General features: G+C 36.8%; 1 protein-coding gene across 4 annotated transcripts in view; it reads right to left on the bottom strand.

Moving 5' to 3' along the window:
* LOC128690876 (transcription factor CP2) overlaps window positions 1–24,856 on the bottom strand; it is a 95,474-nt gene extending 70,618 nt beyond the window's left edge. For 3 of the 4 annotated variants that reach the window (XM_070083514.1, XM_070083630.1, XM_070083684.1), the window contains exon 1: window positions 24,639–24,849. In XM_070083514.1, the coding sequence (XP_069939615.1) occupies window positions 24,639–24,668 (30 nt within the window). In that variant the 5' untranslated portion in view covers window positions 24,669–24,849. Of the gene's footprint in view, window positions 1–24,638 lie in introns of all 4 variants that reach the window. The other variant, XM_070083582.1, reaches the window with a different exon arrangement.
* Between the last annotated feature and the right edge of the window lie 228 nt (window positions 24,857–25,084).

Here is a 25,084-nt window from a genome sequence, read left to right as displayed (position 1 = left end):
TCATTCATGAAAAACTGCTAGTAAACAATTTCTCAGCAACACCATCTATGAGCAGATATTTCTGAAATTCAATCTACCGATCACAGTGTCAATCAAATGTTGATAACTTTAAAGTGTTTGCACACTCCAGACTGGAATACTGCCATACACATTTAAACCTGACACAAATGTAGATCAGGACAATGTACAGAGAACTTCAATGCCAGAGAACTTTCAATACTAGCTCACACATTGAGGTCAGTGGTTCAATCATCGGTACCTGTTGTCCCTGCTCACCTATCGGTAAAATAGGTACCTGGGTTTTAGTCAACTGGTGTGGGTCACATCCTAGGGACAAAATTGACCTAACTTGCCCGAAATGTTCTGCATAACAAGGTGCTTTCTATGTAGTACTATGTCATTGTTGTCAGCTAGGCATGTGCACATTGTACATGTACTTGTAGAAATTATTATTATTATTACTATTATTATTATTGTATTATTATTTTTTTTTTTAACAAACCAACCGTATCCCACCGAGGCAGGGTGGCCCAAAAGGAAAAATGAAAGTTTCTCCTTTTAAATTTAGTACTAATATATACAGGAGAAGGGGTTACTAGCGTTCCACTTCCCCATGGAGATAAGAGGAAATAAACAAGAAGAACTAGAAAGAAAACAGAAGAAAACCCAGACCTTATTTCTTGGGGAGCATTGAAAGTTGGGTTGGGCAAATGTTTTGTTAGTGGGATGGATTGTAAAGGACCTGCCTAGTATGGGCCAACAGGCCTGCAGTGTTCCTCCTTTCTTATGTTCTTATGTGTGTGTATATATATGCTTGTACATGTATGTGTAGTGTGACCTAAGTGTAAGTAGAAGTAGCAAGATGTACCTGATATCTTGCATGTTCATGAGACAGAAAAAAGGACACCAGCAATCCTACTATCATGTAAAACAATTACAGGCTTTCATTTTACACTCACTTGGCAGGACAGTAGTACCTCCCTGGGCGGTTGCTGTCTACCAACCTACTACCTTAAATTATTATTATTACTGTATTATTATCATTACATTATTATTATAAACTGTATATACTCCCTGGAGTGCAGGCAAGAAATATTTGTCATTATTTATACCTGGAAAATACTAGACGAACTGATACAAATCTTCATGCTGAAATAAATCATTACAAGAGGAAAAGTCATGAGAGACAATGAAAATTAGCCCACCATGAAAGGCACGGGATACAATAAGTACACTAAGAAATAATCCATAAGAATAATGGGTTCAAACCCTTTCAAAAACCATCCCTCAAATATAAGGGAAGTACTAACAAACCCTTGACAGTCTTCAAGAGGGAACTTGATAAGTTTTACCCTTGTTTCTAATTAACTGAGCTGTGGTGCTAACTAGATGTATTTCAGACACTGTGGTATCAACTGGGCTGTGGTGCTAACTAGATGTATTTTAGACACTGTGGTATTAACCCTCTGACTGTTGAAACCCCAAATCCTGAGGTGTCTCCTGGTGTCGCAAAATATTTGAAAAAAAAAAACAAAACAAAAAATTTCTTATGAAATGATAGAGAATCTTTTCCCGATGGTAATGACACCAAAAGTATGAAATCTGATGGAAAACTTACTGAATTACGCTCTCACAAAGTTAGCGACCCCAGCGATATTTACGAATCGGTGATTTCACACACTTTGAGCCCTATTTTCGGCTAATTCCATTGTTCCAGATGACCAAACTGATAACTATTTCTTTAGAATTCCATTTGTTCTATCGATTGAGTACAAGAAACTGCCCATTTACCGATTTCAACTACTCAATAAAGTGATCAGAAATTGGCAATTTGGCCAATTTCACGCAAATTAAAAAATATGCCAATTTCAAAATAGGGTCCAGAATGAACAATGCAGATATTGCTGGCTCTAAAATAACATGTTCTTTGTTCATCAGTCATGTCTCCAGGCCCCTCTGATATTACTCTTGTTTTCTATTTTGAATAGATGATTTACTGTTATGCAAACTACTGCAATATTGTAATAATTGTATAAATAACATCAACCCATTCATGACTGCATATTAGAATGGCCAGTTGGACATTTATTGGACAATGACATCATTTGTTTACTCTCGAACATTGGCAAAAATCAAACATTTCCCCTACTTTGAGCTCCATTTCAAGGTCCTTTTCATAGTAAAATCAATAAAAATCACCTCTATTTCTATAATATGTTTTCCATTCTATGAAATCTGACTTAAGAAAACGAGAATATAACCATAAAAACTATACGAAAATACACCTCAAATTCGGTGTTTTAATCTAAAAACACAGTCGGAGTTTCTTTTCTCATTATGCACTGCGTGCTGCAGAATTTTTTTTATATGGTGCCCACTGACCACACAGACCCATTCTCTCACATGTGGGCCTACCAGCTTTCTCCTGCTTGATTTGAAGCCGCTAGAATTTTTGAGTATATATACGTCAAACACGGTGGCTCATAAGACGTATATATACAACCGAAACAGTCAAAGGGTTAAAGAAAGGGATCCCATATCCCATTAGTCCAGCCCCTGCTTCCTCAAAAAACACAAAAGGAATAAACAGAAAAGAATGTAGCACTGAAGATCTGAATCATTTACTAATATACAAATTAATTTCTTTAACAAAAATGGCAAACCAGCTTCTTCCACTAAAATACACTATGAGCATAATTACTATTTTTAAGGGAATCACTCAAACAGCCCTTGGGGAATCAGAGGAAATCGAAACTTGATCCAAGGAAGTGGGGTTTCATTCCAATCCCTTTCACAGTCATCAAGACATCTCTCGAGGCCAATAAGAAGATGCTTTCTCTAGTTATTATACAGACTAATATGAAAGCAAAACCCACCAGCACTAAGTTGGAAGCTGTTAGAGGTTGGAACTCTGAAGTTATTGCCTTCAAAGTTTGAAGCCAACTAGCTGAGGTTTCCACATATTACTGCACGAAAGCAGTCTTTCAATTTTCCAGTTTCCTAAGCAAACTGGTATCTACACAGCTCAAAATTAGTCCAAGTATTTCTCCAAGATATACTAGCATTCAAGGTTTGAAGTTGATCAGAAGAGGCATTCCTCAGTTATTGCATGGAAACTAATTTGTTTCATAAAACTGGCATATTAAAATTTACACAACCCATAATCAATGTGAACCAACCATTGAGAAAAATACACCACTTAAATGTTTGAAACTGATCAGAAGATGCATTCTCCAGGTACTGCAGAGAAGACAAAATTAAAAGTTTATTAACTATTTTAATAAATCTGCACCTACACAGTCTAAACCCAAAAGATATCATCCTTTTTCATTATAGGCATTGGCTATTCAAGGCTGAACCCATTCACAAAAGGCATAAGTTATTTCACAGGAAAAAAATACCAGCAACATTTATTTTTCAAGCAAATTGATATTTACACATTCCAATAAAAATCCCAGTCGAGTCGAGTCCCAGCCTTTTTCTAAGTATGATACACCAATGTTGAAAATTCAAAACTTATCAGCCTGGTTGATCTGATATCTAGTGAAGATACTTGGCCAGTTTCCTCTTGAAGACTACTACAGCTGTCCCAACAGTGTTTCTGATATCTTCTGATAAGATGTTGAATAGTCTGGGCCCATGCATGTTGATATCATGTTCTCTCATTGTGTCCACAGTGCCCTTGCTTTTCACTGGGTTTATTTTACATTTCCTCTCATATCTTTCACCCCATTATGTTGTTATGGCAGTGTGCAGATTTGGGACAAGACCCTCAAGTATTTTCCAGGGATATATTATCATGTATCTCTCTCCTTCCTCCGCTCTAGCAAGTACAAATTTATGACCATAAGGCGCTCCCAGTAATTTAAATGCTTTAGTGGCTCTATGTAGGCCATAAATGATCTCTAAACGAGAGAGCATAAGTGATTTGACAAGTGTCACTACTGGTATTATTTTTCCTTGCTTTGAAAGTTTTCATTATCCACCTGGTCATGTTCCCAGCTGTCATGACATTTGCCTTTGTGTTCCTTGAAAAAAAAAAAAAAAAGATCAGCTGACATTACTCCCAGAATTTTCATGTTTTATTTTTTATTAACACATCAGCCATTTCCCACCAATGCAGAGTGACCTGAAAAAGAAGAAACACTTTCATCATCATTCACTCTATCACTGTCTTGCCAGAGGCATGCTGACACTACAGGTAAAAAGCTGCAACACATCTCCACTACTCCTTCAGAATGCAGGCACTGTACTTCCCACCTCCAGGAATCAAATCCTGCTAACTGGTTTCCCTGAATCCTTTCATAAATATTACTTTGCTTACACTCTTAACAGCACATTAAGTCATAAAAACCATTTGTTTCCACTTGTTCCTATCTAACACACACACACACACACACACACACACACACACACACACACACACACACACACACACACACACACACACACACACACACACACACACTTGCCAAAAGTCCAAGTCCCTCTCACAAAACCTTTTTTACCCCCTCCCTCCAACCTTTCCTAGGACAACTCCTACCCAGCTTTCATTCCACTACAAATTTATATGCCCTCCAAATCATTCTCTCTAAATGTCCGAACCATCTCAATAACCCCTCCTCAGCCCTCTGGATGATACTTTTAGAAATCCCACACCTCCTTCTAATCTTCATTGCTGTCAGACACGACATCTCCACTGCCTCCAGTCTTCTTCTTGTCCTTGTTACAACATTTACCACCAATGCTTCACACCCATATAAGAGCATTGGTACCACTATACTCTCATACATTCCCCTCTTTTCTTCAACAGATAATGTTGTCTCCACAGACTCCTCAGTGCGCCACTCGCCTTTTTTCCTTTGTCAATTCTGCTGACAAGTCCACTCCCAAATATCCAAACACATTCACTTCCTCCTTACTCCCTCCAATCTGAAACTTACTACCACTGTACGTCATGCTGTTCTCCACTACCTATTGGAAAACCCTTATTATATATTCCAGCAATTTTTCAGTGTCTTCTACGGAGGTGATTTTCATGCTTATTTTAGTGTCATCATCAAATGATGCAAATCTGTGATGGGTGTTTTTATCTATGTCTGCAATCAGGATAAGAAACAGCAGAGGTGCCAGGACAGTGCCTTGAATAGCTGAGCTGTTTACCTCACTGATGATGGATTTTGCTGTGTTAGAAACTTGAAAATTCATCTGCCTACTTTCCTCATTATGCCTATGGCATAATCTGTGTATATCACATCTGCATTTTTTTTTCTAATGCCTCCATAATTTTGTCATAGTGACTTGGAAAACCACAATGACATGATTGCAAACAAACCATGGTATGGGTGGGGATTGAACTTTTGGTAAGAGAGTCATAAAACTCCAGGCCAGCGTGTAATCCACTGGGCCAGCTGACTACAACCTCCATATGGTGTATAAATAGGCTAGTTGGAAGAATCTTATTGTAGCCAGCTGGTCCAGTGGCTTACGCGCTGGCCTAGAGTTCTACGACTCACTTGCCATGAGTTCAATCCCCACCCGTACCGTGGTCTGTCAAAGTGGTTTAGCAGTTGGAATAAGCATGATCTTTCAGTTCTAAAACCGTGTTAGTTTGGGTTGTGCAGATTGAGCTGTTCCATAAAGTTAGTAATGTGGCATCTCATCACTCTTTTGAAGACTTTTATGATGTAGGATGTTAGGATTACTGGTCTGTAACTGTGTTAAGAGATTGGTTTAAATTAGTAGCACATAAGATGTACTGTATACATTTTATATTTATATTCGATCTTCATCAACTGGCTACATTAACTTGAGAGATAGGAAATTTAGATTCTAGGAGAATTCCACATCTTTGTGCCTTTTATTTGCAAGGAATTTATATTCAGGTTGAATCAAACATGGTCTAACAGAGCAGCATATATCTGTTAACAAGCCGATTGGCTTCAAACTTTCAATACTGGTGTATCTTATTTAGAGAAAGGTTGTGATTAATTTTTGGGCTCTGTACAGCAGGTGTTAATTTACCAATTTTAGTGAAGAAACTGGGAAGACTGAAATACTGGCTTTCATGCAATAATTTGTGAATGCCTCATCCAACTTGCTTCCCGTAGCTTGATCGCTAGTACACTCAGCTCACACACTGAGGTCCGGAGTTCAAATCTCCTCTGGTACGGCTGTAGAACATTAGGGACGTGTTTCCACAAGACACCTGCTGTCTCTGTCCTTGTTCACCCATCAGTTTAAAATGGGTACCTGGTTGGGTACCTGGTTGACTGGTGTGGGTCACATCCTGGGACAAAACTGACCTAATTTGCGGGAAATGTTCAACATATCAAGCAGCTTTCTATATAGTAGTATGTCATTGATGTCAGCTAGGCCTGTATACCATGTACATGTACTTGTAGTAAATAAAGATATTATTATTTTTAAACCTTCAATGCCAATAACTTCAGAATGAAACTTCTGACTGGAAGGTTCAATTAAGTTTTGGACTGTGCTCTTTTTATTTAAGAAAGCGGGATATTATTGTCTATGCAATAACTTGTGAATAACTTTTCTGACTGGCTTCAAATCCTCAATGTTGATATTAAACAACATTAGAAACTTATGCATACACTGAGGTAGAGGGAGTTGGGCTTATGGGTTACAAGAAAAATTTTCTTGGATCACGCAGTGACCGAAACACATCTAGTTTGTATAACTTGGGTTATCAGTATATAAGAACATAAGAATAAAGGAATACCACTGTAGGTCTACTGGCTCATGGCAGGCAGGTTAGGCACAAACACACCAAGGTTGATGAATGCATCTTCTCCCACTTAGAGAATAATAATTTCTATTCACAGCAGTGAAGGGAGTAAATAATATACCTTCGACTGAAAGGATTTCGAAAAGATGGGACAAAATCCACTGGATCAACTGATTTGAAAACAAAAAAGACCTTTACTACCATAATTGTTTGTTACTGTTACAGTGACAGCATAACAATTTCATCTGTACCCGCCACAGTTGCCATTACCGGCTGCCCACTGCTCCCCCCTCCCATTAATCCATTATTTAAAGGTCTTACTTACAATAAATGCCTTATGGTGTTCCTTAAAAATGTCAAGGAACTATTTCTTTTAGTTGGCAAGATTCACAAGTTAAAGAGACTTTATATGGATTTTGAAGTAAAATAGCAATTGATGCAAACATCAGAAGAGCCGTTGTTTACATAATGGGTGAGTCTGGGAACACCCAGTTAAAGCATGGATATGCCTTTGAAGAACAAAGAGAAAATGCATTGACAGATGAACAAAATGACAGAACAGAAACATAACCAGGTAAGACAGGGAGAACTGACAGACAAACTGAATAAGGAAAATGAAAATATGAAGAGTGAAATATAAACAACTAAGAGTTCTTAATAACTTATGAAGAAAGTATTATATACAGGAAATAGTTCATATTATAAACAAAAGAGTAGAGATGAACAAAGAATTGATATGGAAACAATGCAAATGATACAGAGACAAAACAAAACATTTGGAGGAGTATAAAACAAAAACATTAGTTATTTATGCAGCGACAACACAAAAGATAAGAGATAAACAATGCAGCTAGCTCATCATATTAAGAAAATGTCAGCATAACCATAGAAGAGATAAAAGGACTAAAGGAATATGTTTAACTAAAATAGAAGATAGCTATGCCAATATAAATAAAGAAAAAAAGAGAAATAGAATAGCAAGCTGTATATAAAGTATTAGCAAGGGAAATTACAGCTAGGGCTAACATTAGTCTTAAAATAAAAAATAATAATTCTAAAATAACCAGTGATGAAAACTGCAGACAGAAAAGTGGAGGAAGTAATGTGTGAGATATGTGGATGTGGCTGGCACTAACAGCTTGGTTGATCAGATCAACAGAGAGGCCTGGTCTGGACCAGGCCACAGAGGCAATGAGCCCTGAAACAGACTCTAGGTAAACTCAAAGGGACTAAATAGAAAGCTTCAAAAGCATGTTTGCAAAAGTATAGTCTGTAGTCTTTTATATGTAAAGTAGCAGATTTAAAACCCAAACAAATAATTAAATAGTAAGGAAATTACTACTAGATGCTGGCAAAATAAATGAACCAAATGAAAGCAACACAGGTTTAAAAAGAATGTGCAGATGAAATGAGCTATTTCCTTTTGATTTTTTTTAAGTTTCACTACAAAAGAGTAAACTGGCAGACAGAAGAGGATGCGCATTGTGTCAATACTTAAAAAAAAAAGAGTGACATGAAAGACCCTTTAAATTACAGGACAGTTTTTTAGACTTCTTTTTTTTTGTGTGTGTGTGTGTGTGTGTGTAAAAAATTGGAAAATCTATTACAGAAAAGTGCACAAAACATGTCAATTGATTCAACACCAAATCTATCACACATCAATCACTTAAGTGTTGCACCTAGGTATTTAAAAGATGGACTGCCTACTGAATGCTTTTAAACCTTTCTGGAAATGAAAAGCCATACTGGTGAGGAATTGGCAAATCAGGTATTACAGTACGTACTTGGCAGGGAATAACCTCCTGATTAGTAAACAAATTTGTCTATTAAACTATGATAAGAGACAAAAACTGTTCAAGAAAAAAATAGACGAATATAGTGTGTATTTATACTCCAGGTATAGTTTCCCATATGAGACTATTTTGGGAATGTCAAAACAGAGGGAAAATAAAAGGCAAACTATTAAAATAAATGAGACATTCTCTTTGTGAGGCAAATGCAAACAGTGAAAAAATGAATATGTCCTTTTTGAAAAATGTTACCAATGGGTTGCTATAAGGATCTCTATTACCTCTATAATGTTTTAAATTTGCATAAATGACATTAAATAGGACAGAAAAATTATATGAATTTGTTTTCAAACACTGCAAAATATGTAACAGAAATGTCTTTAAATCTTTAACCCTTTGAGGGTCGACAGGCCCTCTCCGAGACTCGTTCTCAGGGTCGGCCAAATTTAAAAAAAAAAAATTATTTTTTCTTGTGAAAAGATAAAGAATCTTTTCCCGATTATAATGACACCAAAAATATGAAATTTGATGGAAAACTTACGGAATTATGCTCTCGTGAAGTTAGCGGTCTCGGCGATGTTTACGGATCGGCGATTTTGCCCACTTTGAGCCCCATTTTCAGCCAGTTCCACTGTACTAGTCGACAAAAAACATGAATATTTCGCTAGAACTCCATATTTTCTATTGAATGAGTGCAAGAAACCACCCATTTACCAATTTCAACTATCCAGTTCAGTGGTCAGAATTTAGCAATTTTGCCAATTTCACACAAATTTCAAAAGATGCCACTTTCCGAATAGGGTCCAGAACAAACAAGAAATACATTCCTGGCACTAAAATGACATTTCCTCTGTTCATTAGTCACGTCTCAAAGCCCCTCTTGCATTCTTTTGCTTTCCACTTTGAATTTTTATTCTCACAAAAAAATAGAAGATTTACTGTTATGCAGACTACTGCATTAGTGTAAAAAATGGTATGAATCATATTGGCGCACTTGCAAAAGAATATTAGACTCACCAGTTGACATGTATTGGACGCTTGGCATGATTTGTTTACTTTTTAACTTTGGTAAAAATCGAACATTTCTGCTACTTTGAGCTCAATTTCAACGTACTTTTCATTGTAAAACCAGTCAAAATCATCTCAATTTCTATTATATGCCTTCCATTCTATAAAATGAGACCAAGAAAACTAGAATACAACAATAAATACCATACGAAAATACACTGCAAAGTCGCTGTTTTATTCCAAAAAAACGATCAAAGTTTTTTTTTTCTCATTATGCATTGTGTGCTGCAGGATTTTTTTTATACCGTGCACACTGACCACATAGACCCATTCTTTCATATGGAGGCCTACCAGCTTTGTCCCACTAGATTTGAGGGCACTAGAATTTAGGCATACTAGTACATCAAAATCCCTGGGTCGTAAGCCGTACTAGTACGTCCGAAACCCTCAAAGGGTTAAAAGATGATCTGGATAATTTAGCAAATAGTGACAGATGGTTAATAATACTGTAATAATAATTTATTTCAGCAAGATACAATGTTTGTACAAAGGTGAATGACATTTAAGTGTGCATGCAGAAAGCCCCTTAGCCCTTAAACGGTCCAAACAGATCGACGTTCAAATCCGTAGTGCTCCAAAAGTAGATCTACTTCTTTTTTTTTTACATATTTTCAAATATAACAAAAAAAAATGTAGATAAAAGTTTTTTACACGTTTTTAAATGAAAAAAAAAAAAAGATCTACATTTTTTACATACTTTCAAATGTTGAAAAAACATATACTACTACTATATACGTTTGGACCGTTTAAGGGTTAATATGCAGAGCATAATGATGAAATTTAATGTTGAAATAAAAATGGTACAAAAAAATCAGACCACAAAGAATATATAGTGTGGGACAACATTCTGGGAGTATCATAAAAAGAAAGGGATCTAGGAATTGTTATTAATTAATTAACCCTTTGAGGGTCGACAGGCCCTCTCTGAGACTCGTTCTCAGGGTCGGCCAAATTTAAAAAAAAAAAAAAAAAAAAAATTCTTATGAAAAGATAGAGAATCTTTTCCCGATCATAATGACACCAAAAATATGAAATTTGATGGAAAACTTACGGAATTATGCTCTTGCGAAGATAGTGGTCTCGGCGATGTTTACGGATCGGCGATTTTGCCCACTTTGAGCCCCATTTTCGGCCAGTTCCACTGTACTAGTCGACAAAAAACATGAATATTTCGCTAAACTCCATTTTTTCTATTGAATGAGTGCAAGAAACCACCCATTTACCAACTTCAACTATCCAGTACAGTGGTCAGAATTTAGCAATTTTGCCAATTTCACACAAATTTCAAAAGATGCCACTTTCCGAATAGGGTCCAGAACAAACAAGAAATACATTCCTGGCACTAAAATGACATTTCCTCTGTTCATTAGTCACGTCTCAAGGCCCCTCTTACATTCTTTTGCTTTCCACTTTGAATTTTTATTCTCACAAAAAATAGAAGATTTACTGTTATGCAGACTACTGCATTAGTGTAAAAAATTATATGAATCATATTGGCACACTTGCAAAAGAATATTAGACTCACCAGTTGACGTGTATTGGACGCTTGGCATGATTTGTTTACTTTTGAACTTTGGTAAAAATCGAACATTTCTGCTACTTTGAGCTCAATTTCAAGGTACTTTTCATTATAAAACCAGTCAAAATCATCTCAATTTCTATGATATGCCTTCCATTCTATAAAATGAGACCAAGAAAACTAGAATACAACAATAAATACCATACGAAAATACAGTGCAAAGTCGCTGTTTTATTCCAAAAAAACGGTCAGTTTTTTTTTTCTCATTATGCATTGTGTGCTGCAGGATTTTTTTTATATCGTGCACACTGACCACATAGACCCATTCTTTCATATGGAGGCCTACCAGCTTTCTCCCACTAGATTTGAGGGCACTAGAATTTAGGCATACTAGTACTGTACATCAAAATCCCTGGGTCGTAAGCTGTATTAGTACATCCGAAACCCTCAAAGGGTTAAAAACAATTCACCAGATCATATAAATTAAACTGAGAGAAATGTACATGCTACAATGGCTAACTATTAAATAACTTACAAATATTGTACATGGAGGGTGAGATTATGAAAAATTGGAATATGCAGCTGTTGTGTGAAGTTCATAAATAATAATACTAAAAAAAAAATGGATCTGGCAAAAACTGAAAGAGCTACAAAATGGACACCAACACTAATAATAATAATAATAATAATAATAATAAAAATAATAATAATAATATATCTTTATTTAGTACAAGTATATGTACAAGGTATACAAGCCTAGCTGATATCAATAACATATTACTATATAGAAAGCAGCTTGTTATGCAGAGTATTTTGGCCAAATCAGGTCAGTTTTGTCCCAGGATGCGACCCACACCAGTCGATTAACACCAAGGTACCCATTTTACTGATGGGTGAACATAAACAAGCGGTGTAAGGAAAAACATCCAATGTTTCCACCCCTTTGCCAGGAATAGAACCCAGACCCTCACCAAATGAAGCGAGAGCTTTTGCCACCAGGCCACAGGGCACCGTAAGAAGAAGAAAAGCATTAGGATGCATGCTGAAAACAATAACCATGCCCATGTTGACTGATAGGAGAAAAAGAGAGCTATGGTAACACAGTTACAGTATACGTATACAACTTTATAAAAAGATATGAAAGAATGGATAAAGAAAATTATGTATTTAGTATTGTCTCTTTAAGATAGAAAACAAAAACCTGCAGACATAAATCAAGAAAAAAAATGGAGCCAATGGGACACTGATAAATTTTCTTTACACATAATGTATTGTGGTAAGAGGAATGGAAGAAACTGAATAAGGAGGTAAGTGCTACTACTACTATTAGAGAATAAAAAAATAATGATTAACAGGTCAACAAAGACAGATAACCAAGAGCATAGCTCTGCTTTGATAGTTACAAACAAGTTCCTTATACAGTGGTACCTTGATTTACGAGTTTAATTCGTTCCGTGACAGAGCTCGTAACTCAATTTGCTTGTACTGTACCTACAAAACTGGGGTAACTATCCTAACTTCTGCCAAGTAACCTATAAAATATCATCAAATTAAGAAAAAATGAAACATATCCTAAACTATCAATGATATACAGTATACAGTGGTACCTCGAGTTCTGAACAGCTCCCAACTCAAACAATCATATAACTGTATTTTTGTAAGTGCTTTTGTAAGTGTATTTTTGGGGGTCTGAAACAGATTAATCTAATTTACATTATTCCACATGGGAACAAATTCACTTGGTATCGGCACTCGAACAGCCTTCTGGAACGAATTAATGTCGTAATTCAAGGTACCACTGTATTACAAATATGTACCACTGGAAAAAATAGAAGGCTCAATTTGACATCCATTACCTGTTTTTAAAGGATTCATTGGTTTTTAATAAAAATAATAATAATAATAATTTATATATTAACACATCTGCCCATTCCCACCAAGGCAGGGTGGCCTGAAAAAGAAAAACTTTCATCATTCCCTCCATCACTGTTTTGCCAGAGGGGTGCTTTATGCTACAGTTATAAAACTGCAACATTAATACCCCTCCTTCGAAGTGCAGACACTGTACTTCCCATCTCCAGGACTCAAGTCCGGCCTGCCGGTTTCCCTGAATCCCTTCATAAATGTTACTTTGTTCACACTCCAACAACACGTCAAGTATTAAAAACCATTTGCCTCCATTCACTCCTATCAAATACGCTCACGCATGCTTGCTGAAAGTCCAAGCCCCTTGCACACAAAACCTCCTTTACCCCCTCCCTCCAACCTTTCCTAGGCCGACCCCTACCCCGCCTTCCCTCCACTACAGATTTATACACTCTCAAATTCATTCTGTTCTGTTCCATTCTCTCTACATGTCCAAACCACATCAACAACCCCTCCTCAGCCCTCTGGATAATAGTTTTGGTAATACTGCACCTTCTCCTAATTTCCAAGCTACAAATTCTCTGTATTATATTCACACCACACATTACCCTCAGACATGACATCTCCACTGCCTCCAGCCTTTTCCTCATTACAACATTCATCACCCATGCTTCACACCCATATAGGAGTGTTGGTATAACTATACTCACATACATTCCCCTCTTTGCTTCCATTGACAAAGTTTTTTGTCTCCACAGATTCCTAAGTGCACCACTCACCCTTTTTCCCCTCATCCATTCTATGATTCACCTCATTCTTCATAGACCCATCTGCTGACAAGTCCACTCCTAAATATCTGAATACCTTCACCTCCTCCATACTCTCTCCCTCCAATCTGATATCCAATCTTTCGTCACCTAATCTTTTTGTTATCCTCATCACCTTACTCTTTCCTATAATCACTTTTAATTTTCTTCTTTTACATACCCTACCAAATTCATTGACCAACCTCAGCAACTTCTCTTCAGAATCTTCCAAAAGCACAGTGTCATCAGCAAAGAGCAACTGTGACAATTCCCACTTTGTTCTTTATCTTTTAACTCCATACCTCTTGCCAAGACCCTCGCATTTTCTCTTACAACCCCATCTATAAATACAGTGGACCCCCGGTTTACGATCAGCTCCCAATGCGACCAATTATGTAAGTGTATTTATGTAAGTGCGTTTGTATGTGTATGTTTGGGGGTCTGAAATGGACTAATCTAATTCACAATATTCCTTATGGGAACAAATTCGGTCAGTACTGGCACCTGAACATACTTCTGGAAAGAAATAATATCGTAAACCGGGGGTCCACTGTATATTGAACAGCCATGTTGACATCACACATCCTTGTCTAAGGCCTACTTTTACTGGGAAATACTCTCCCTCTCTCCTACATACTCTAACCTGAGCCTCACTATCCTCGTAAAAACTCTTCACTGTTTTCAGTAATCTACCTCCTATACCATACACCTGCAACATCTGCCACATTGCTTCCCTATCCACCCTGTCATATGCCTTTTCCAAATCCATAAATGCCACAAAAACCTCTTTATCCTTATCTAAATACTGTTCACCTATATGTTTCATTGTAAACACTTGGTCTACACACTCCCTACCTTTCCTAAAGCCTCCTTGTTCATAATAATATTTTTTTTTTTTCAACAAGTCGGCCGTCTCCCACCGAGGCAGGGTGACCCAAAAAAGAAAGAAAATCCCCAAAAAGAAAATACTTTCATCATCATTCAACATTTTCACCACACTCACACATTATCACTGTTTTTGCAGAGGTGCTCAGAATACAACAGTTTAGAAGCATACACATATAAAGATGCACAACATATCCCTCCAAACTGCCAATATCCCAAACCCCTCCTTTAAAGTGCAGGCATTGTACTTCCCATTTCCAGGACTCAAGTCCAACTATATGAAAATAACTGGTTTCCCTGAATCCCTTCACTAAATATTACCCTGCTCACACTCCATTAGATCGTCAGGTCCCAAGTACCATTCGTCTCCATTCACTCCTATCTAACATGCTCATGCACGCTTGCTGGAAGTCCAAGCCCCTTGCCCACAAAACCTCCTTTACCCCCTCTCTCCAACCCTTTCGAGGGCGACCCCTACCCCGCCTTCCTTCCCCTATAGATTTATATGCTTTCCATGTCATTCTACTTTGATCCATTCTCTCTAAATGACCAAACCACCTCAACAACCCCTCTTCTCCCCTCTGACTAATACTTTTATTAACTCCACACCTTTTCCTAATTTCTACACTCTGAATTTTCTGCATAATATTTACACCACACATTGCCCTTAAACAAGACATCTCCACTGCCTCCAACCGTCTCCTCGCTGCTGCATTTACCACCCAAGCTTCACACCCATATAAGAGTGTTGGTACTACTATACTTTCATACATTCCCTTCTTTGCCTCCATAGATAACGTTTTTTGACTCCACATATACCTCAACGCACCACTCACCTTTTTTCCCTCATCAATTCTATGATTAACCTCATCCTTCATAAATCCATCCGCCGACACATCAACTCCCAAGTATCTGAAAACATTCACTTCTTCCATACTCCTCCTCCCCAATTTGATATCCAATTTTTCTTTATCTAAATCATTTGATACCCTCATCACCTTACTCTTTTCTATGTTCACTTTCAACTCATCCACTAACCTTTGCAATTTTTCTTTAGAATCTCCCATAAGCACAGTATCATCAGCAAAAAGTAACTGTGTCAATTCCCATTTTGAATTTGATTCCCCATAATTTAATCCCACCCCTCTCCCGAACACCCTAGCATTTACTTCCTTTACAACCCTATCTATAAATATATTAAACAACCATGGTGACATTACACATCCCTGTCTAAGACCTACTTTTACCGGGAAGTAGTCTCCCTCTCTTCTACACACCCTAACCCGAGCCTCACTATCCTCATAAAAACTCTTTACAGCATTTAATAACTTACCACCTATTCCATATACAGTGGACCCTCGACCAGCGATGGCATCGATTAACGATAAATCTGACTAGCGATACATTTTATCGCAAAAATTTTGCCTCGATTAGCGCTAAAAAACTCGACCAACACTATTCCTTCCGTCTGAGACGCGTCCACTTCTGGCCAGTGTTTACAAGCCAGCCAGCCACCGCGGTCGCTTCCAAGCATACAATCGAAACATTTCATATTATCACAGCCTTTTTAGTGATTGCACCTGCAAAATAAGTCACCATGGGCCCCAAGAAAGCTTCTAGTGCCAACCCTACCGCAAAAAGGGTGAGAATTACTATGGATATGAAGAAAGAGATCATTGCTAAGTATGAAAGTGGAGTGTATGTCTCCGAGCTGGCCAGGCTGTACACAAAACCCCAATCAACCATCGCTACTATTGTGGCCAAGAAAACGGCAATCAAGGAAGCTGTTCTTGCCAAAGGTGCAACTATGTTTTCGAAACTGAGATCGCAAGTGATAGAAGATGTTGAGAGACTGTTATTGGTATGGATAAACGAAAAACAGATAGCAGGAGATAGCATCTCTCAAGCGATCATATGTGAAAAGGCTAGGAAGTTGCATGACGATTTAATTAGAAAAATGCCAGCAACTAGTGGTGATGTGAGTGAATTTAAGGCCAGCAAAGGTTGGTTTGAGAGATTTAAGAATCGTAGTGGCATACATAGTGTGATAAGGCATGGTGAGGCTGCCAGTTTGGACCAAAAAGCAGCTGAAAAATATGTGCAAGAATTCAAGGAGTACATAGACAGTGAAGGACTGAAACCTGAACAAGTGTTTAATGGTGACACTGACAATGTTGTAAAACACGTTAGGAATGTCATAAAGGAACGGGAGGTACAGGCCTCTATGGGCAGATATGTTGTGCGACAGAGGTCCAGTGACTCTCAAGCTGGTCCTAGTGGCATTAAAGGAAGGGAAGTAACCCCGAAAAAGGACTTGCCACCTCAAGTCCTAATGGAAGGGGATTCCCCTTCTAAACACTAAGTAACCATCAACACACTCCCCTCTTCCCATCCCATCAATCATCACCAGATCTTCAATAAAGGTAAGTGTCATGTAACTGTGCATGTCTTCTTCAGTTTGTGTGTATTAAAATTAATATTTCATGTGTTAAAATTTTTTTTTTCAATACTTTTGGGTGTCTTGCACGGATTAATTTGATTTCCATTATTTCTTATGGGGAAAATTAACTTGACTAACGATTATTTTGACTAACGATGAGCTCTCAGGAACGGATTAATAGTGTTAGTCGAGGGTCCACTGTACAGTGGTCCCTCGCTTTTCGTAGTTCTCGGCAATCGTAAATTTCGCCAATCATAGGGGTATTTTCGTATAAACATGGACTCGCTTTTCATAGGTTGACTCGCGAACAGTAGTTCGTCCGGGACGCGTACACACGGTGTGAGCCAAGGCGGCCTCCCTACCCAGCCAGTCTGGCATTGTTTACCAGTGAGTGAAGGTCCCCTCAAGTGCTCCTACGAAATATTTCATAATATTCCACTCATTTTAGTGCTTGCAAGTACTAAATAAGCTACCATGGCTCCAAAGAAAGCTCCTAGTGCCAAGCCTGTGGTAAAGAGGGTGAGAAATATGTACAGTGACAAAGTCTTGGGCCATTTTAGGGAAGTATTAAAGAGATGCCAGAAACAGAGCTCTCTCCACAGTTACTTTGCGAGACAGGACTAGAGTGACTCTCAAGGTGGTCCTAGTGGCATTAAGAAACAGAAGAGAAGCAACCCCAGAGAAGCAATTGGTACCTGAGGTGTTGCTGGAAGGGGATTCCCCTTCCAAACTGTAAACAATCCAATCTCTCTCCTCCTCCAGTCTCCCATACACTAAGAAGAATCTCCAATAAAGGTAAGTGTTATGCTGTTAATGTTTCATTCATCATTTCCCATTGTATTGTTTATGTACTACATGTATATTTCATGTAAAAAAAATTTTCGTTTGAATACTTCTGGGTGTCAGGAACGGATTAATTGTATTTACATTATTTCTTATGGGGAAAATTGATTCGCAAATCGTAAATTTCGTTTATAGTAGCTCCTCCAGGAACGGATTAATTACGAAAAACGAGGGACCACTGTACTTGCAACATCTGCCACGTTGCTCCTCTGTCCACTCGATCATATGCCTTTTCTAAATCCATAAATGCAATAAAAACTTCCCTACCTTTATCTAAATACTGTTCACATATATGCTTCAATGTAAACACTTGATCTACACATCCCCTACCCACTCTGAAACCTCCTTGCTCATCCACAATCCTACATTCTGTCTTACCTCTAATTCTTTCAATTATAACCCTACCGTACACTTTTCCTGGTATACTCAGTAAACTTATTCTTCTATAATTTTTACAGTCTCTTTTGTTCCCTTTCCCTTTATATAAAGGGACCATACATGCTCTCCGCCATTCCCTAGGTACCTTCCCCTCTTTCATACATTTATTAAACAAAAGTACCAACCACTCCAACACTATATCCCCCCTGCTTTTAACATTTCTGTCATGATCCCATCAGTTCCAGCTGCTTTACCCCCTTTCACTCTACGTAATGCCTCACGTACCTCCCCCACACTTACATTCTGCTCTTCTTCACTCCTAAAAGATGGTATACCTCCCTGACCAGTGCATGAATTTACTGCCTCTCTTTCTTCTTTAACATTTAAAAGTTCCTCAAAATATTCTCGTCATCTAATAATATGTAATAATATCTGATAATATGTAAGTTTATTTTGACATGATGCATGGTTGTACAAGGAAATATAATAGTTGGGTATACATGCCAAAAGCCCCTTTGTGTGCAGAGCATTTTGGGCAAACTTAAAATTAACTCAAGATTAATAAGGCAATAACATTTCATATGGTCATTAGATGAGTTACAGTGAGTACAAGAGAGTTGAGTATTATTAGGTAATGCTATATGGCCTTAATTAATTAATAAATCTAGTAGAGAAGTTCAGTAGTTAATGTAAAATTTTGTATACAACAAATGTACTATTTTTTCTTTATAATTTTATCAGCATTAAAAATTTCACACAGGTTCGATACACTGTAGTACTAATATTTGATTAACAAAATAAAACTCTGCCTGGTTAGTTTTTAAGAATTTCCTAAGAAAATATTTTTTTTAATTTCTTCAAAATTTTTACAGAAAAGAGTTATCAGTTTCCACAGGCATGTATTAAGTAGATTTTCATAAAGTTGAATCCATTTCTTATTTCACAAAGTGATGTGTTTTATTTGAATTTTGGCCCCAATAGTGAGTATATCTAAAAAGAGGCAAGAGAAATACAATAATGCATTCAGTCTCTACATTGTCTAACTTAGCCAAATGGTGTATTTTTTAAATACTGTACAGTACTTAGCTTGCTAGTTTTTAGCACACTAATCCTTAGCTTGTAGCAGTGTTACCCATATTTTCTATTTACAGTATTTTCATTTTACTGAATCTGAATCCTTTATTATCCGATTGGCTTTGTGGTGTCAATTCTAAAAATATATTCTATTGATCATGTGGTAGACTATCAATAATTTCAACAATATTTTAAAAATGGTTGCTTCTAAGAAACAAATAGATGCAACCATTTCTCTAGGCTGGAGAATACACTTGCTAAGTGAAGGACCCCACTGGAAATAAGTCACTCTGACTTTTTTGGGTTATCCTAGGTACTTTACACATATGCTGCTATGTATGAAAATCTATGTAACTGCATTTGTGTATACCTCAATAAACTTACTTACTTAGCAGGTAAAAGCAGGCCTGACCATATGATCTCACTGACATTACCATGTCTTTAACCAGTAAGAAGTCTGATATTTTCCTACTGACAAAGAATTCTCCCATAAATTGATGTGGTAAAACTTTTGCATTGGCAAATACTACCCTAACTTGATCTAACATGCCCTAACTCAAAATTATGTTAAATATTTTACTTGCCATCATATTTTAAAAAGTTACTGAATTTCCTGCCATGATAACTCGCTGATGTTAGGGGTTTGGTAAGTTTATTTAGGTACAGGTACACACAAGTACAATTATCATACATACTGCAAATTACCTAGGATAACCCAAAAAGTCAGACAAAGTGATTTATTTTCATTGGGGGTTCTTGTAATATCTTATTATTTAAACCTTCAAAGTTAAGAGAGATAAATGATCATGCTGAATGTCAACTAGCTTATACAGTTTGTTTAGTTTAAATACTGTCAAGTGCATGCGGATTATTAAATCTGAAAACTGCCAGTACACTAACAAAGAATATTTTAATCCTCAACACAACAACTGAAGTAAATAAGTTTTCCACACAGAATGCTTGAAAGATACACTGAACACTGAAACATACACTGAATACTGAAACATACACTGAATACTGAAAGTTACACTGAACAATGAAAGATACACTGAACACTGAAAGATACAATGAACACTGAAAGATACATGAACACTGAAAGATACACTGAACACTTAAATATATACTGAACACTGAAAGATATACTGAACACTGAAAGATATACTGAACACTGAAACATACACTGAACACTGAAAGATATACTGAACACTGAAAGATATACTGAACACTGAAACATACACTGAACACTGAAAGATATACTGAACACTGAAAGATACACTGAACACTGAAAGATACACTGAACACTGAAAGATATACCGAACACTGAAAGATATACTGAGCACTGAAAGATACACTGAGCACTGAAAGATACACTGAACTCTGAAAGATACACTGAACACAAAGATACAGTGACCACTGAAAGATACACTGAACACAAAGATAAAGTGACCAATGAAAGATAGTGAATACTGAAAGATATAGTGAGCACTGAAAGATACAATGAATACTGAAAGATACAGTGAACACTGAAAGATACACTGACACTGAAAGATATACTGAACACTAAAAGATACACTGAATACTGAAAGATACATTGAATACTGAAAGATACAGTGAACACTGAAAGATACACTGACACTGAAAGATATACTGAACACTAAAAGATACACTGAATACTGAAAGATACACTGAATACTGAGATACACTGAACACTGAAAGATACACTGAACTCTGAAAGATACACTGAACTCTGAAAGATACACTGAACTCTGAAAAATACACTGAACACTGAAAGATACACTGAACAGTGTAAGACACTGAACACTAAGATACTGAACACTGTAAAATACACTGAACAGTGTAAGATACTGAACACTGTAATACACTGAACACAAAGATACACTGAACACTGTAAAATACACTGAACAGTGTAAGATACTGAACACTGTAATACACTGAACACTGTAAGATACACTGAACACTGCAAGATACACTGAACAGTGTAAGATACACTGAACACTGTAAAATACACTGAACAGTGTAAGATACTGAACACTGTAATACACTGAACACTAAGATACACTGAACACTGTAAGATACACTGAACACTGTAAGATACACTGAATACTGCAAAATACACTGAACAGTGTAAGATACTGAACACTGTAATACACTGAACACTGTAAGATACACTGAACACTGTAAGATACACTGAATACTGCAAAATACACTGAACACTAAGTTACACTGAAAACTGTAAGATACACTGAACACTGTAAGATACAGTGAACACTAAGATACACTGAACACTAAGTTACACTGAACACTGTAAGATACACTGAACACTGTAAGATACACTGAACACTGTAAGATACACTGAACACTGTAAGATACACTGAACACTGTAAGATACACTGAACACTGTAAGATACACTGAACACTGTAAGATACACTGAACACTGTAAGATACACTGCTGTATAGCCCTTGTGGCTTAGCGCTTCTTTCTGATTATAATAATAATGTAAGATACACTGAACACTGTAAGATACACTGAACACTGTAAGATACACTGAACACTGTAAGATACACTGAACACTAAGATACACTGAACACTGTAAGATACACTGAACACTAAGATACACTGAACACTGTAAGATACACTGAACACTAAGATACACTGAACAGTAAGATACACTGAACACTAAGATACACTGAACAGTAAGATACACTGAACACTGTAAGATACACTGAACACTAAGATACACTGAACACTGTAAGATACACTGAACACTAAGATACACTGAACACTAAGATACACTGAACACTAAGATACACTGAACACTGTAAGATACACTGAACACTGATAACTGAACACTACACAGAACACTAAGATACACTGAACACTAAGATACACTGAACACTAAGATACACTGAACACTGTAAGATACACTGAACACTAAGATACACTGAACACTAAGATACACTGAACACTAAGATACACTGAACACTAAGATACACTGAACACTAAGATACACTGAACACTAAGATACACTGAACACTAAGATACACTGAACACTAAGATACACTGAACACTGTAAGATACACTGAACACTAAGATACACTGAACACTAAGATACACTGAACACTAAGATACACTGAACACTAAGATACACTGAACACTGTAAGATACACTGAACACTAAGATACACTGAACACTAAGATACACTGAACACTGTAAGATACACTGAACACTGAACACTAAGATACACTGAACACTGTAAGATACACTGAACACTAAGATACACTGAACACTAAGATACACTGAACACTGTAAGATACACTGAACACTAAGATACACTGAACACTGTAAGATACACTGAACACTAAGATACACTGAACACTGTAAGATACACTGAACACTGTAAGATACACTGAACACTAAGATAACTGATGTAAGATACACTGAACACTAAGATACACTGAACACTGTAAGATACACTGAACACTAAGATACCCTGAACACTAAGATACACTGAACACTGTAAGATACACTGAACACTAAGATACACTGAACACTGTAAGATACACTGAACACTGTAAGATACACTGAACACTAAGATACACTGAACACTGTAAGATACACTGAACACTAAGATACACTGAACACTAAGATACACTGAACACTGTAAGATACACTGAACACTAAGATACACTGAACACTAAGATACACTGAACACTAAGATACACTGAACACTGTAAGATACACTGAACACTAAGATACACTGAACACTGTAAGATACACTGAACACTAAGATACACTGAACACTAAGATACACTGAACACTAAGATACACTGAACACTAAGATACACTGAACACTAAGATACACTGAACACTAAGATACACTGAACACTAAGATACACTGAACACTAAGATACACTGAACACTAAGATACACTGAACACTGTAAGATACACTGAACACTAAGATACACTGAACACTAAGATACACTGAACACTAAGATACACTGAACACTGTAAGATACACTGAACACTGTAAGATACACTGAACACTGTAAGATACACTGAACACTAAGATACACTGAACACTAAGATACACTGAACACTAAGATACACTGAACACTAAGATACACTGAACACTAAGATACACTGAACACTAAGATACACTGAACACTAAGATACACTGAACACTAAGATACACTGAACACTAAGATACACTGAACACTAAGATACACTGAACACTAAGATACACTGAACACTAAGATACACTGAACACTAAGATACACTGAACACTAAGATACACTGAACACTAAGATACACTGAACACTGTAAGATACACTGAACACTGTAAGATACACTGAACACTAAGATACACTGAACACTAAGATACACTGAACACTAAGATACACTGAACACTAAGATACACTGAACACTAAGATACACTGAACACTGTAAGATACACTGAACACTAAGATACACTGAACACTAAGATACACTGAACACTAAGATACACTGAACACTGTAAGATACACTGAACACTAAGATACACTGAACACTAAGATACACTGAACACTAAGATACACTGAAAGGTACACTCGCTGCTGTCCTAACAATAATTAACAACATTAAACATTACCTTTATTGCTCCTGTAAGGTTAGCCAATTTATTCTTGTTATTATTATTACATATACTTGTTTGGGTTACAATAATTATAACAACACAATTACAATTACTCCAGCTCACTATATTTTGTTATATTTCAATATTTTTCAATATTCATGGCTTGGCGCACAACCATCACTCAGATGCACACTACAACACTTAAATACATAAAATAAAATTTATTTTCAGAGCACTGAAGATTAAATAGGTAATATGAAGCAAATATTAAGATATATGAGCACTAGCACCACTGGATATAAGAATGGTCTTTAAGAGAATCTTTTAGGTACAGGTACACAAATACAGCTACACAAATTATTATATATGGTAATATATGTGTAAATTACTTAGGATAACCTTCCCCAAATAAAGGTCAAAGTGACTAATTTCCACTGGGATCCTTGAGGACCTTTGTATTTCAACACGACACCAGAGTTTGAGATGATTTTCCCGTGAACTGGAGATAAAATTTGCTAGATGGTGATATGAGAGAAGGGTAGATAAGTGGGAGTAAGAGTGGGTAGAATAATAAAGAGTGGGTACCTTTGGATGCCAGAGAGCGGACTTGGACATTGTACTGGCTGGTTAATGACTGCCTCTCACCCTCCCAGAAGCACTGACATGCACACACAACGTCACACAAGTTTCATGGTATCATCGTCGCCGTCAAAAACAACGTCACTTCATTATAAAGACTCTCACCTTTGGACCAAACTTAAATTAGCACTATTGCTCAACGTAACCACTCTGTAGCTCAGGAAATACACTGAAGCTATGTTCCTATATTCTTACTACCCTGACTTATTCAACCATTAAAACTGGTAATTTAACAATGTCTATTAAATCTTCATCATACTTCCATGTAGTATTCTCCATTTACTATTAAAACCAAGTGGTTTTTCCCGTAAAGTTTTATGAGAGGTGGAAGAGATGGCGTTTTAAGAGACCTTAGAGCCTCGCCGGAATTATAAGGAATAACAATTACATAT

This window comes from Cherax quadricarinatus, chromosome 1, assembly GCF_038502225.1.
Source record: "Cherax quadricarinatus isolate ZL_2023a chromosome 1, ASM3850222v1, whole genome shotgun sequence".
Classification (NCBI taxonomy): domain Eukaryota; kingdom Metazoa; phylum Arthropoda; class Malacostraca; order Decapoda; family Parastacidae; genus Cherax; species Cherax quadricarinatus.
Note: the sequence above shows the minus strand (reverse complement) of the source record. Positions and strands in the feature narration are given on the sequence as shown.